The sequence below is a fragment of the Arachis stenosperma genome, chromosome 5 (assembly GCF_014773155.1).
Source record: "Arachis stenosperma cultivar V10309 chromosome 5, arast.V10309.gnm1.PFL2, whole genome shotgun sequence".
Lineage (NCBI taxonomy): Eukaryota > Viridiplantae > Streptophyta > Magnoliopsida > Fabales > Fabaceae > Arachis > Arachis stenosperma.
The window spans coordinates 2,371,874-2,387,439 of record NC_080381.1 but is presented as its reverse complement, the minus strand read 5'-3'; the positions used below and the strand labels follow the sequence as shown (position 1 = coordinate 2,387,439).

Sequence of the window (15,566 nt, the reverse complement as noted above, 5' to 3'; positions counted from 1 at the left end):
TATTAGTTAACAAAAAATTCGTAAATAAAAATTAAATTTACAATAAATTAATTATTAACTTGTGAAACTAAAGAATGACATTTTTTTATTTTTAATATTGGATTAACAATAGTATTTTTTTAAATTGTGATTAACTGTGATATTTTTTTAAAATATAGGATGATTTAATGTACGGAGTACAAATTGGACCGTCTGATTTTTAAAAAGTAAAGAAATTGGACCGTCCGATTTTTAGGTACACAAATCGGACTATCCGATTTCTGTATTCGGACTGTCCGATTTGTGTTGAAAAAATTAAAAAAATTTGGAGTACACATATTCCATTTGTGTATTCTAAATTTTTTTAATTTTTTTAACACAAATCGATGAGTCTGATTTGTGTACTCCAAACTTTTAAAAATTTTTAAACACAAATTAGAGGGTTTGATTTTTGTACCTCTCATAATTTTAAAAAATACAAAAAATTACTACATTAAAATATATCACTTATTCTACTTCCATATCCAAATTTTTTAGCAAAAAAATACAAAAATAAAAAAGACTATTTTTTATATTGAATTATTATTGATATTTTTTATTAATATTATGATATTTTAGTGTAATGTAATTATATAAAATAAAAAGAAATTGTAAATAATAATTTTAAATAAGATAAAAATAAAAAAAATTAACAGAAATTATGAATTATAATTTTAAATAAGACAAAAAAATTGTGAGTCACGATTTTAATTTTTTAATTAAAAAAATATAATTTATAAAATCGTAAATAATGATATTTTTTGTTTTGCAAATAGTAACAGTTTCATCCATCATATATAAAATAATTAATACTGAAAAGAAACCCAAGGAAATCAATACTAATAGGTAGCGTTTGTTTCCAGGTACTGAGACAGAGACTGAGAGACTGAGACTTAGTATTGTGTTTGTTAGTTCAGAGACTGGTACTAAAATTTCTGTTTTTGTCTCTAAAATTTCAGTACTTCAGTACCTCCAAAAAGTAGGGACGCAAGGGACTGAAATTTTTAGAGATGGAGACTGAAACTTTAATAACATTTTATACCTAAAATACTTTCATTTCAATTAATTAATTCTAATTTTACCATTTGTACAAATTAAATTAGAGTTTCATTCTTGTTTCAATTCCTGTCTCTCATTTTGCACCAAACAGAATACTGAGATTTGTTTCAATTCCTGTCTCTTAGTCTCTGTCTCTCAGTCTCAGTCTTTCTGTCTCTGTCTCTCCACCAAATGCTACCATATAGCCTCTGTTCGGCAGACATACATTAGTGTCAATCTAATCTGATTCGGGTATCTGTCACTTCTCGATTGCTGGGAACTTTTTCTAAAAAATATATATATATATATATATAAATTTATAATAATTAATAAAATAGGATACAGTACTATTTATAAAAAATTTAAAATAATGAGTAAATGTAAATCAACATTTTGATAAGTAGAAAATTTATTTTTTACCACAAAAATGTATCATTTTAATTATAAAATTGATTTTTTTGTTAATTTTAATTTTAAAATATTATTTTATTAAAAATAAAATATATTATTAAATTTAAAATTAAAAAATTAAAAAAATTAAATTAATGACTAAATAATGGTTGTTAACATTTTTCTTTATATTATGAATATGAATATAGTACAATTAAAATATCTTATAGAGAGATAGGGGTTAGGAGGTGCTTAACCAGAGCAGAAAGAGAAAGAGGAAGAGAAAGAGAAGTAGAAATGACAAAAAGGCAATGTTCTTTTTTCTGTGTAGTAGTAGCTTGTAGCTAACTTACTTAGCTTCACTCAGCACTCTGCACTCTCTTTTCCATCTTTTTTCTGTTACAGATTCCACACTAACCACTAACCACCTTCAAAATTAAAATAATTATTCCCAAATGGCAGAGGAAGAGGACCAACAACCGCCACCACCGCCACTACTTAGACAAGACGAGGAGCGTCGTAACATGAAGAAGCTCATCTCAATCTACATGGGCCTGGGCCTGGGCCTATTCCTGGCCCAACTCCCCAAGAACACTGTCTCCCTCGTTCACAAGCTCCAAGCAGACCTCAGAGAAATGCGGTGGAGGAGGCAAGAAGACTCCAAAGCCAACGCTAGAGTCGTCGAGATCTTCGCCTCTCACCGCAACGCGTGGCAGCAAGAGGAGAAGCGACTCCTTCGCCAGATCGACGCCGCCGCCGATGAAATCTCACGCCTCCGTGGAGCCCTCACCGAGCTCCAGAAAGAGAGGGACGAGGTAATGAGCTTCATGTCGAGGTCGAGGGTCAGAAATGGGGAGAAGGTTGAGGCGGAGGAGAGGTTCGGTGGGTGCGGGAGCAGGGAGAGTTACGGTGTGGTCGCGGGGAATAGTAGAGAGTGGTTCAAGAAAGAGGAAGAGGAGGAGGAGGAGGAGGAGGAAGAAGAAGAAGAAGAAGAAGAAGAAGAGAGTGTGGTGGAGGAAGATGAAGTTGTTAGTTATGCGCATGAGAATGAACATGCATCGCATCATGGACATGGTGGTGGATTTATGGAGTTTCTTGGAAATGGTTTTGATTCTGAGTTTATGGCTTCCGCATCTTCCAAATTCTGGGCGGAAAAAGCTTCCCTTTTCCAGGTTCCTTCAAATTTCCTCCTCCTCCATCTTCTTCGTATTTTATTTTATTTTTTACCTTTTTCCCCTTCATTAAACCAAAATTAATGTCAATTATTATTGTTCTTAAGTCTTTTAATGACGTGTCTCTTGACATAATTTGTGATATCATAATGCATAGTTAAGCATAATTATGTTGTTTTATCTGAAAATATTCCTAAATACTGAGGAGAGAGAGAGAGAGAGAGATTTACTAGTTAGTAGATGTTTAAGAGAATTTATTAAGGCTTGGACATTAACACTGCTGTTTTGATAGCGTAGTTAAGAATTCAGATTGATAATTAGAACCCTTGATTATTTTTAATTGTTATTTATTCGTGTAAAAATATTTTTATTTGGTAACAAAAAAATAATTAATAAAAAAGAGTCCAAATTTATTTTATTTAATATTTATTAATTATTAATAATTAATAAATAATAAATAAAGTAAGCTGAAAAATAGGAAGTTTATTATAAAAAAAAAAACATCCCACTATCTTAATTTTTAAAATTTTAAAATTAAAAATACAAAAAATTAATTTAAGTTGGCTTATGTTAGAGTTTGTTCTCTTTCATTTTCCTTTACAAGGCTATCCACAGTCAAGCCAATAATTAAAGTGGGGGAGGGATTTTGTATTTTTATATGGTATGATTATTAACTTATTACAGTGTGGTTCACCGCATAAAGTGACACCCCCTTTATTGGTATTATTATTATATTTTTGTTAACGAAAGATCATTATCAACTTTTGGACTGGCTCGGGAAACACAGTATCCTGTTCCTTTTACCACAGCTTATATTCTTTTAACCCAGTTTTTCAAACTAGAGGTTTTTTATTTTTCTGAGGAGACGTGTGTTTGTGTTGGTGCTTAGTACAGCAAAAAACTGTGTTTTAGGCTTGACTTTCTTTCTTCATTTCTTCTACTGAAAGATAAAGATGTTGCCTTTTTTAATGGGTCCTAAAAGGGTCTTATTTTTTCCTATCAAGTTCAGATGGAGTTGGTTTTGGTTTCGTAATGGTTCATGATGGTGGAGCCGTGCATCCATGTGTTATTTGTCTGCTTTTGCACCCCCATCTTTTTCTTTTCTCTTGTATCACTTTTGGTACTGTTATGTGGTGTTACTGTTACGTTGGTGTTGCTATTTGCATGGTTGGTCCACTTCACTTTCAGCAGAGGCGATGATCACTTTTTCTTATCTAGTGCTGAAATCTAGGGGTATCATTCTCCCGGTTGCTTGTTGCGCTTGTGGTTGTCATGCCTATTAATTACTAACTCATACGTTCCTCTATGAAAAATTGTTACCTCCTTGGATTAATGTATTTGGATAAAGCTGTGGTAAAAGGTACTGACAAAGTGACAATGTTGCTTGTAGGATTGAGAATATATGTGAAATCCCCATAAGGGGTGATATGTTCCGTAGAGCTCTAACATTATTGGTGTCTCCTATGGTAAATTTGTGTGTGTAAATTACAGCAAACTCTCTTGAGGATACACACCCGTTCATGTGTATCACTAGGTTTTATACAACACACAATATCACTTTATTTTGCAAAATGTGACACTGAATTTCCCTACCAAACATGACACTCAGGTCAGTTTAGGCATGTAGGCATAAAGGATCAAGGGATTTCATATATTAATATCACTTTTTTCGGGGAGGTCAACTGTAGTTTACCATTTTTTAATTTGATTTTAGATTGCATCTTGCACATAAAATAAGTAGTAAATTACTTCGTGTTTTTCTTTGTTGTAATGGACCTAGGATTGAATTATTTGGATCTGAAAGATGCCTCTTCTGAGCCTCTCAAAGCCATAAATCCATTGGCATAGGATGCCATAAAACTAAAAGCAATTAAAAGGAGTAGTTATATCAGAAGGGATGGTCTGAAAGCAATAAAAATTGAGTAGTTATCAATTAAATGTTTAATCACATGGGATATCCTGAAAGCAATTTAAGTGTTTATGAAAGTCCATTGACTGAAATTTGCTTGGCAATTCATATAAACATGTTGATCAGTCATTTTGTCAATTTCTGAACAGTAGATGTTTACTCTTGCAGGATGTACAGTATGAATCCCTTGAATCTATGTACAATACCAAGCATTTTGTGGCAAGGTAAATAGTTGGTAACCCTCACATTGATAATTTCTGTTGCATTGGCATTAATCTGCAACTAATCGAGGGTGAGTTTTCTTGGTCCAGAAGGGAGTCCCCTTGGAAGGTAGAAGGTGATTCTGCGGGAGTGTCCTCTAAACTCAAATTACTTGAACAGGAATTATTGAATTTGGAGAAGATCAGTAAGAGTGATCTATCCAAAGTGTCGTCCTTAATAAAGAAGCAGACCAAGAGATATCAAGTGCTTTCAGAAAAGATTGATGATTTATGCAGGAGAATAGTAAGTAACTCTAGCCTCAAGCTTCAAGTTCACCCCCTAATCTTGCAACTAGTAATTAATCCATAAATTGGGATTTGAATTAGCCCTTTTATGTAAAAATACTTCATTCTCCAATCATTTAAAGTCAGCCACCTACGTATTTTGAAATGTTAGCAGTCCGATCAGAACTGTATATAATCAATGGTGAAACTCTGATCAAAATCAGCTTATATAATTAATGGTTGTCTGTATGAGTACATACCATGTTTTATGCATGTGCTACAATTAAGTGTATTGGATAAACAGATAAAGCAAAGGTCTGTCTGGTGGTTGGGGAAAGCTCACTGTCAATGATGTCTATTCAAAATTAGTGTTTGTTAAGTTCTATTCTTTTTGTGAACCGTGATTGATCCCAGAAATAGGAAATCATAGGCTACATTGTTATAATGTGTGCATATAATTAAGGCAGACATCAAAATCTAAGTTCAATTCTTGCAAGCATGATGCAACATGAAGAAAGTTGACTTTGAAGTTGGCTGCAACTACTTTGCATGTATGTTTCTGCAAAACAACAGGCTTGTGTCAAGCTTGTTCATTGCTGACATCACCTTTTTTCCAGCAGGGTAGTGATCCCTCCGAACCCTCCCTCAGTTCAGAATTTCGAGCACAAACCCAAACGGAGTTCTTACTTGAAGCATTTCGGCTTCAGCAGGGCGCATCTGAAACCGGACAGAAACTGATGGGTTTGCAAACTGAAATTGGGAAGAGCCATTACAGGGACGAGCTAAGGAGCGAGACCATGCCAACTGCAAGGCGGTTGCTGGACTCGATCAGGAACAACTTGAAAGAGATCCAGCGGAATTTGGAGATATGGTTGGCCAGAATCATTGGTGATCTTGAGGGGATTCTGGCAAGGGATGGTGCATCACGTGTAAGAGAATATTACATTTCTAGATACCCTTTTGTTCAATAGAGTCTTAAGTGACTTTTAGGAAGCCTCACCTCACCACTCTAAATCTAACCAAATTATCTTATTTTGCTATGTATATGTTTCAATGCATAAAAGTGGTAGCTGGATATCCCTGTAAAATGAAATCATGCCAGATCTACTTATTTTGGTATGTTAATTATTCTCCTTTCTTTTCACCCCCATTGAGGACATCCATCTTAAATGCAAGCCCAATTTGTATATATTGTGTAACGGTCAAGAAAGAAGGAGCTTACTGAAAAATCATCATATAATAAATCCCAAGAAAAACACCACAATCCAAAATATTCAAAGTAAAAAAAGGGAAGAGAAAGAGAAAAGGGCAGAAGGAGAACACAAAAAGTTAAAAGTTATAATATCCATTTCTTGGATCAAGATTTTCTAAAGTGAAAAAATTGATAAAGTGGTAAAGGGAGGAGTTAATCATTCTTGAATTAAGATGGTGGAGTTCATATTTGGTAGAAGTTAACTTTTTACTTTACTATTTTATTAATTTTCTCACTTTAGAATATCCAAAATCCCATTTCTTAATTGGTCCATTTCTATTGTTAGTCTTTGTCATAAAATTTCTTCCTCTATAAGAACAAGGTTCATTGCCTTTTTAGTAGCCTTGGTTTGAGGAAATGAAACTCAGTTTTTCAAATTGAATTAGCCAATCTTATATTCTTATGATAACATGATTAAGATATTGGTACCTAAGGGGAAAAAAATGCAATGACTCCTTGAGATATCAATATCACATTCCGTTAACTTTTTTTCCCTCTTTCTTCTTTGTTTATTGAAGTTACATAAATATTGGTACCAACCGATGATTAATGTTCTTGCATTCTGCATTCAATTCAATGGATGGCTTGATTGATAAAAGCTCTGCCACAGAAGGTGGTAGGGCCAAAACACCTAAGTTGCTTTAACAATGAATAAAGAGTAAAGAAAAAATGAAGCCTATATGGTCTATCCATACCTAGGAATATAAATATATAATTGCACTGTCTTCATATACTTGGAAGTTGGAACCGTCAGATTTCTGTTGTTTTATGCATATACTGATTTGAACTATCCGATTGTTAAAATGCACGTTATGCGTTTAAATAATACTTAGTTTGAACGGGACAAACCTTCATTTCTTTTCTTTATATATTTGCCAAGGTGTTGTCTTTACATCATTTATGGAATATATTCATCTAACTTTTTCAACGAAATTTAATTTTACATGTCCGTAACTTTGGTGATGGCTACTTTAGAACTTTAGCATAATGGTGCAGGTTTTCAAAGAGCTTACCATTTAATTCTCGTATCAGTTCTTAGATCTCAAATTTAGATTTTTCATCTTCCAATTTGTAAAAAAATTGATCACATGCAAAACGACTCTGCTGTTTTGTGGAGTAAAAATTTTTTAATGAAAACGGCACTGCCGTTTTGTATTTAATGAATTTAAAAGAATATTTTTATATGACATTTTGTGCCTTCTAAAAAATAAAAAATATCCTATGAAGCATGGACACTTTGTTGAGTTACCGTGTCTGCATGTCAGACACATTTCGGACACGACACTTACCGACACTCGTCCGACACGCGTGTCTACTGTGTCCAAAATGTGTCTCAATAAAAAATAAAAAATTCTTCCCCGGATACACTTGGACACACCTAATATCATCACGTGTCAGCGTGTCCGGTCTTAATCTTAAGATATATTCTTAAAATAAATTTAGATATAGTATGTATTATTATTTATTAAAATAAAAAATATTTTAAATACTTGATATAATTAAAATAAGACATTAAAAATAATTTAAAAATTAATTTATATTTTAATATCAATAAAATATTAAAATATCATTACGATTTATCTAAAAAATACTTTATATTTAAATAAGACACTTTAAAAGTTCGTCCGTAGCATACTATGTCATGTAAGATTTTAAAATTCGCATGTCAGCGCGTCCCATGTCGTGTCGTGTCCCGTATCTGTGTCAGTGTCCGTGCATCATAGAAAATATCTCATAGCACAGTAAAACTCACATATTCTAAAATATTTGGGCACATCACACAGGTTGTTACAATATAAAAAAAAAATAGCCTGCAATGTCACACTCATAAATATAATAAACTTAAGATCTACTTTTGGACTTATTTAGCAAATATTTCAAGACAACATATACGAATATAATAAAATTTAGAGAAAATTATAAATAGGTCTTTAATTTTTTATTTTGAAGATAAATAAATGATTAATTAATTAAAAATATAAAAATGTCTATATTTTTTAAAAAATGAGATATCTAAATTCTTCTAAAAAATTTATTTGTCCTTATATTTTAGAAGAAAAAACTTAAATATTTTACATTTTAGAAAATAAAAAATATTTTTATATTTTTAATTAATAAAAAATTTATATGTCTTTAAATTAAAAAATTAAAAACTTATTTGTCTTTTTCTTTTTAACCAAGTTTGATAGTAGTTTGAAAAATCATTTTTATCCCAAACTATTCTTGAGTCAACATTATTGTTCCAGAGACATTTTTACAGAGATTGTTTCAAAACCGTTATTCCTTAGATATGTTTATTATGTTCCTATTGTCTCCACAATTTTCTCATCATAGGATGCTTACCCAATAAGTATCTAATTGTATTTATTTGTTGAAGTCCTTTAACAAACTACTAGAGTAATTCACAGGTATTATTGAAACAGAGTCATCAGCTAAATGCACAACAACTTTCCTTAGCATGTAAGAGTATCTCCTTGTAATTTCTTATGTTTGACCAAATTAAGAAAAAAAGAAGCAAAAACTTAAATCACAAGTCATTAAATTAACACCAACCTCTTTGAATTCACCGCCACCTGCCAAACACATAATAATTGAACACATTAAAACATTGTAGCCGTCGTCTTAGGCTGGCATTTAATTTAATTTGTCACTTTTGCTCAAATTTTTTTAATGCCTCAAATTCATTATTTCAATCACATACATATCTTTGTAGACCTATGATCCATTATTATACCTTCATCATCATCATCATCACATGATATCTATGATATGATCTATGGATAACGATGGTGGTGGTGGCCAAGGTAATCCATTATCTAATAACATTGTTGTGTTACTTCTTGCAATGGGTTCAGCTGCTTTTGTTGTCTCAATTTACCATCTCATAGCAATTTGTTTTTGCAATAACCGGCAAAATTCAAATAATAATGAGCAAAATCTACATCAACAAGATGGTGGTGAACCAAGCACTTCTACTTCTGTGGCGCATTTGATTCCGTCGCATAAGTATCACAAGAAAAAGGTTAATGAGAACGGCGAAGAGGCCGACGATCAAGGTGGCGGCAGTGGCGGCACTTGTGCCGTGTGTTTGGGAGATTTTGAAGAGGGTGAGGAGTTGAAGACTTTGCCGGAATGCATGCACTCTTTTCACGTGCCATGCATTGATATGTGGCTTTATTCTCATACAAGTTGTCCCGTTTGCCGCGCCAGCGCCACGCCGTCGCCGGTGGGGCTCAACCATGGCCCTTTAAATGTTTTTGGTGATCATAGTGGTTATGGCTTGAATAATAATAATAATGCACGCCAAGGCATTGATATGGTGCAAATTGCTGTTGTCCAAAGTGGTTTTGTTCGAAGGTGAAGAAGGGGAATTAAATATGTAATATAAACAACTTATGTTGATGCGAGTGATTAATTTACTCGTTCACTTAAATAAGTTTACAAGATTCAAATATCGTTTTTAAATACAAAAATCTATTAGCGACACTTAAATAAAATTTAAATTCACAGCAAATTAGTACTAAGTTTGTTAAATTGAGAGTTGGACAACAAAAAATATATAGTACATTGTATTAGTTTGATTCACCTTTTTTCAAATGATTCATATTTTAACAATTTCTTGTGGTGTGATTGTATTTGTGTAACTATAATATAATATCATTTAAAAAATATTTTTTTATTTCTAAAACCATACCATATCTTGTAGATAATTTTAAAATATTTAAATTTGGTAGAAACTCAGGTGCAATTATCTTTACGTGAAGTTGATAATTGAGGGTCGTTAGATAAAAATTTAACCAAATCAGTTAAATCATTTAACGACTCTCAACTATCAAATTAACATGAAATTGACTATAGCTGAATTTTTAACTTTTAAAGTTTTAAACTATTGCTCGTTCAACAAGTACTCCCTCATTAATTATTTGTCTCGATTTTTTTTATAGGGTAGAAGTGGGGAAGATTTTTATTTTCTTAATATATGGAGTGGCACCCATGGCCCATGCATTCCATTAAATTGAAGGATGGGTTCATTACTTCATTATTACTATATGGGAGTGATATTTCCTATTTGACCTAAACATATATCACAAATTTCACACAATATAAGAAATGGCCTATTGCCCTCTTTATGATAAGGGAAGGCTAAAGGAAACAATTTCTTTTAAGGAAAATAAATAGAAATGAATGGATTTGGATCTTTTAAATTTTGAATTATATTTTAGAGAGTAAAGTGTAATTTTTTATTATTTATTTTATAAGTGGGGTCAAGAATAAATATAAGAGAGAAATTATTCACGGGTAGAAGATCATACTTTACTCTCTAAAGTAAAAATTCAAAATTTAAAGGATCTAAATCCGAAATGAATATAGCAGTTATGTTTTTTTTTTAAATGATGTTTATATATTTTTCTGTAGGACCTTCATCAATGTTGTAGTATTATGCATTATTATTAGTGTATTAAATAGGGGTGTTCGTGGATCGGATCGTATCCGTGGTAAATATCCGCATCCGATCCAAAAATTGTGAATATGATCCGATCCGCAATCTGATCGGATAGGATCCGATCCACACTCTTTATGGATCGGATCGCGGATATCAGCTCTACATCCGCGTATGCGATCCACGGATCCGCATATAGCACAATAATAATTAAAAAAAAGTATATATATATATATATTTGGTATTATATTTACTTGTTTGTATGTTTTAGTTAGTAGTTATTATTCATATATTATATTATTTTATTTTTGTTATTTAGAAAAAATTGATTAAAAATATTTTAGGAATAAATAGATTTAAAAATGTGAAAGAAACATTTTTATTGAATTTCTTTTACATAGAAATATGATTAAAAAGAGAATGTTCAATTATGCGGATATACCCGATATCCGATCCGCAAATGTGCGGACAAGATTGGATTTGACACCAAAAAACGCAAATATCATATCCGATCCGATCCGATGGAAATTGTGTGGATCAGATCGAATTTTCGGCCATATCCGATCTGCGTACAACCTTAGTATTAAATGGTATTAATGTGCGTATTAGTTCATCTTTTTTATAAATTAAACATGTATAAAAATAATAAAATTTAATTATTTTGTTAATTTTTATAATTTTATCAAATTTGTAATTATGTCATTATATATATATTTTTAATTAGGTTCTTACGTTACTTTAATTTTGTAATTAAGTCATTTTCATATAAAAAATATTAAAATTAACATAATATTACTTTTAAAAAATGTATGGTCAAATATCTAATTAGGTATTTAATTGTGGTTACTTTCAATTTGCAAATAAATATTCCGTTAACTCTAATATATTTTTTACTCACAAAGACCTAATTACAAAATTAAAAGTAGCATAGAACTCAATTAAAAAAAAGTATGAAAATTCAATTAAAAATTTGATAAATTATAGAAACTAATAGAATAATTAAACCAAATAATAATATAGATAAAATTAATCAAGATGGTAAATGTTTAAATTTTTAATTAAGAGATTTCTTGCTTGAGATCGAGCTTTTGAAATGGTAAAAATATTATTTTTATATATGTAACTAAGAAAATTTTAAAAAATGAAAATTATGTACCAAAATTCTCCTATATCTTATATAATAAATAATAGATAAAATATATTATCTATAATTAAATCAGTCATTCACATAAAATATATGTTAAAATATAAAATACACTTTAAAAATGAATTAGGCACAATATTTATTTATACATAAATATATAGTGGTTGATTTTTAAGATATATATAGCAATTTTTTTGGGTATAAATACATATGTTAAGATGAGAACATGAAAATAATTGGCATACAAATGTCTTTATTAAAATATCGTTTATTATAAAATATACATTTCTCCCTATTTATTTATTTATTTTGGACAGGATTTTTCTCTATTTTTAAGGCTTGAATCCAATATTAAAAAACCCGATTGGTGTATCTAGCAAGGTTAGGTGGAAATAATATAAAGACCTTGATTGATCATAAAACATACCAATAAATGGAGCCCAATAGCGAGATTTTACATAATCACAATTTATCACCAAACATGATACTCACATCTTACAATATTAATCTCATCTTTGGACATGTTATAGAGGTGCTTGAATAATATGAAGTAATGTATGTCCTATACTTATATATCTAAAAATTAACGATATGTCCACATTCTTCTAATAAAAACGCACAAGCTATGGGAAGATTCTGTATACTGTTTAAGAGAGATGCTGGCCTATGATTCAGATTTGGAAATTGAATGATAATTGGGTGAGAAAGGAGAGATGAACTTGGTCATGAATGAAGTTCAAGATAATAAACGTGCTATATATTAAGATGATAAGATGATACTTGAGGTGCAGAGGACCGGAAACTATAAGGAGAAGGGTGGTGGTGCCGTGGTGGTGGTGGTAAGAATGATGGGGTTAGAAAGGCAAGATTGAGGGAAGTGACAATGGAGTGGTACGAGGTTCAGACATTGAAGAGGAGTAGGAAGGGGGAGTAAAACGACGTTTGCCACATCATTTTTCCGTGACGAAAGAGGCGAACTTGAGTCAGGCTTTGTCAAATTTTGAGTAATAATTTCAATTTTTTTGAAGAGAAACATCGAAGAAAAAAAATTATTGATATTAAAGCACATAAACGTTGTGATGATAAGATATTAAAGCACATAAACGTTGTGATGATAAAAACATAATTTTTTTAAGGTAGACACAACATCTTGGAAAAAAATATTGAAAAAAAAAACCCATAAATTTATTAACAATAAATATTAAAAAATTATGATTAATACATAATTTTTTTTAAATTAAACACAATAATTTTTTGAATAAAAATGTAAAAATTTTAACATAAACTCAAATTTTTTAAAGGTAAAATACACAACTTTTTGAAAAAAAAAAATAGAAGAAAACACCAAAATTTATTGACAAATAAACAGAGAAATTTTTTTAGCCAAAAATTTGAGAAAGGTAAGTGGCCGAGTTAATTAATCAAGCATTATATGAATTCCATTCATATGATAGAGATCTCAAAATGAAAAACCCTAGATTAAGCAGCTTTAGTCCAAAGTTCAAATAATCTTAATTCTAATAATAGATAGATGTTTCAATTGTAGCGATATAGATAACCCAACTCAAACCAACATATCTAATTCATCAAACATATATAAGATGATACATGCTTGAGATGGGAGTTCTAGATCAAACACTGCCATTGTTTATTTCCAAAACCCTTAAATAAGAACTTTCTAGCACAGAATCAGAAAGCAAGACATCAAAGTGATGATGACAATGTTATCAAGCAGGGAGGCCAGCTTCTTCCAACAGCTGTTTCACCTTGGTGATGTAGTCATTCATTGCTTCCTCCTTGGATTTCCCTGCCAAAAGATTAAACATATAAATTGACCTTAAAGGAAGAAAAATGTCTTGTGTACTTATTTTGCCTTGTATGCCAAGATGACACATACTAGATATCCAACGGCAGAGGTAGAGGAGTGTGCGCGTATGTGTCGACTTGGTATACAAGAAAGCGCATCTCTTTGAAAGGAAGCTTATAAGAGAAGAGGATTTTTACCTTCAACAGCCTTCCATGCATCCCACTTAGCTCTGTCCCTCATGTTGAACACTCCAGGACGGCCTGTACACATCATATAATCAAATAAGAGAAGAAAAAAGAAAATCAAACCATAGTGGAAAGCATGACAGAGATACAAAAAGTAATGTGAACAAATTCTGTCTGATTTTTTCATTTTTCATATCTATATATATATTTTCGAGCTCATGAGGTAGAAGTTGTTTCCTCTCATCAGTCAAAGAAGATACACAAATAACACAGCTTACCCGAATAAGATGAATGATAATGAAATTTATTCAAGAATTTGATGGAAGCATGAAATAGAAGTAAAATCTAAAAGTGCAGAGACTAAAATGTTGATGTCAATATCAAAATGTTAGGAATAAGTGCACTCACTGGTGTTGACAGGTCCAACAGTGGCCTGCTTGTACAATCCATAAAGGATAAGCTTGTTCTCATTTGATGTGCTCTCTGGCAAAGTCTTTGCTTTCTCAGCATACTTCTCAAATCCTCCTACATCACAATAACAATGCCCTCTCTAATGAATGAGATTCTCGGAAGTTCCAATCTAATCTTATTTCCAAAAGTTCATGGTATTGTGAAGAGTACATTTTTAATGAAATAGTAAGAATTGTTCTTTTTATGATGACGATATGGATAAAATAAAAAGCAAATAAAACAATTCAAAAATGCTATTTGTACACCAAAATCAGCCACTAATATATTTGTGTATAAATTTATTTTCAATGTGAATTTGTATTTCAGCATATATTTTATACTAGTGGCTGACTTTGATGGCTAATTTTGGTGTACACTTAGCATAACTCAAAACGATTATATGTAATGCACATTTTCTAAAAAATTTAGTTATAACTTGCCAAAGAAATTCTCATAACCAAATAATAATAAACATAGAAGCATAAAACTACTCCGAAATAAGATTCTGATGCAAACCAAACTAAACTTCTAAAAGAACAATCCTCAATATTTCCAGAAGTTTGATTTCACTGTGGCTAAAACAAGGAACTTCAGATCAAGGGATTCCTACCACAAATCATTAGTCCTGAAGCTAAAAAACAGAGCTTATGATAAATTTCCACAGAAACTACCAAAAACTATCATGCTGAGACTACACAAAAGGACTGTTATTCAAAAACATCAGAATAAATTTTTCCACAAACTTCAGGTAAAATCTCAACAAAAATACACATCAATCCAAAACGAGTCTTATCTCATCGTCCCTGCAACGATTTAAACAATGACATGGATCCGAAAAAAAGAGAAATTCAATGATCCGAAAGCAAATTAATGAATTCGATGCAGTGAGTTCAATTAGAAAGAAGATAGGGTTGAAAAAAGGAAAGAAGAAAGACCTGCAAACCCATGATGATGAATGCGCTGAGATATGAGATTGACCCCGATCTGTTTGTGTTCGTAGTTATGTTGAGAAGCGTTACGTTCGAAGCGTAGCGTTATATAGATTCTCAGAGTATGGGCCTCTTCTCTCTACTCTCTACTCTGTAATTGACACGTCATTTTTATTTTTATTTTTTTTATCCATGGCTAGTCACGTGCGTCTGCGTAACGCAACTATATTGGTCCCCACACCACAACACCCACCAGATTCGTTATAATAATAAAAGAAAAATAAAAAGTTTAATTTTAAACTATTATTGTAAATTTTATACTATTATTTAATTATATTGATTTTTT

The 15,566-nt window shown here is 31.3% G+C and overlaps 3 protein-coding genes across 5 annotated transcripts; 2 read left to right on the top strand and 1 right to left on the bottom strand.

The window, feature by feature from the left end:
- Window positions 1–1,688: 1,688 nt before the first annotated feature.
- Window positions 1,689–6,182, top strand: LOC130982549 (uncharacterized). 3 transcript variants are annotated; one of them, XM_057906589.1, is made up of 4 exons: window positions 1,689–2,618; window positions 4,696–4,751; window positions 4,842–5,031; window positions 5,630–6,182. In XM_057906589.1, the coding sequence occupies exons 1-4, from the start codon at window positions 1,902–1,904 to the stop codon at window positions 5,981–5,983; spliced, it is 1,317 nt and encodes a 438-aa protein (XP_057762572.1). In that variant the 5' UTR covers window positions 1,689–1,901; the 3' UTR covers window positions 5,984–6,182. The 3 variants fall into 3 exon arrangements, with proteins under 3 accessions (XP_057762572.1, XP_057762571.1, XP_057762570.1); XM_057906588.1 differs by having other exon boundaries at window positions 4,839–5,031; window positions 5,633–6,182; XM_057906587.1 differs by having other exon boundaries at window positions 4,839–5,031.
- Window positions 6,183–8,856: 2,674 nt separating this feature from the next.
- Window positions 8,857–9,805, top strand: LOC130982972 (RING-H2 finger protein ATL52-like). The gene has a single exon (XM_057907133.1). It carries the CDS (start codon window positions 9,041–9,043, stop codon window positions 9,623–9,625), a length of 585 nt encoding a protein of 194 aa, XP_057763116.1. The 5' UTR covers window positions 8,857–9,040; the 3' UTR covers window positions 9,626–9,805.
- Window positions 9,806–13,349: 3,544 nt separating this feature from the next.
- LOC130979687 (acyl-CoA-binding domain-containing protein 1) lies at window positions 13,350–15,253 on the bottom strand. The gene is made up of 4 exons (XM_057903207.1): window positions 15,227–15,253; window positions 14,250–14,391; window positions 13,854–13,916; window positions 13,350–13,656 (listed from the first exon to the last, which is right to left on the bottom strand). The coding sequence occupies exons 1-4, from the start codon at window positions 15,236–15,238 to the stop codon at window positions 13,577–13,579; spliced, it is 297 nt and encodes a 98-aa protein (XP_057759190.1). The 5' UTR covers window positions 15,239–15,253; the 3' UTR covers window positions 13,350–13,576.
- Between the last annotated feature and the right edge of the window lie 313 nt (window positions 15,254–15,566).

Bases quoted from the DNA above. Each gene is read 5' to 3' on its own strand.
- LOC130982972 (XM_057907133.1), top strand. From the start codon at position 9,041: ATGGATAACGATGGTGGTGGTGGCCAAGGTAATCCATTATCTAATAAC.
- LOC130982549 (XM_057906587.1), top strand. From the start codon at position 1,902: ATGGCAGAGGAAGAGGACCAACAACCGCCACCACCGCCACTACTTAGA. The intron at 2,619-4,695 runs GTTCCTTCAAAT...TTACTCTTGCAG, and splicing joins AAAAAGCTTCCCTTTTCCAG to GATGTACAGTATGAATCCCT. The intron at 5,032-5,629 runs GTAAGTAACTCT...CCTTTTTTCCAG, and splicing joins ATGATTTATGCAGGAGAATA to CAGGGTAGTGATCCCTCCGA.
- LOC130979687 (XM_057903207.1), bottom strand. The intron at 13,917-14,249 runs GTGAGTGCACTT...TGATGTGTACAG, and splicing joins TGTTGGACCTGTCAACACCA to GCCGTCCTGGAGTGTTCAAC. The intron at 13,657-13,853 runs GTAAAAATCCTC...ATCTTTTGGCAG, and splicing joins TGCATGGAAGGCTGTTGAAG to GGAAATCCAAGGAGGAAGCA.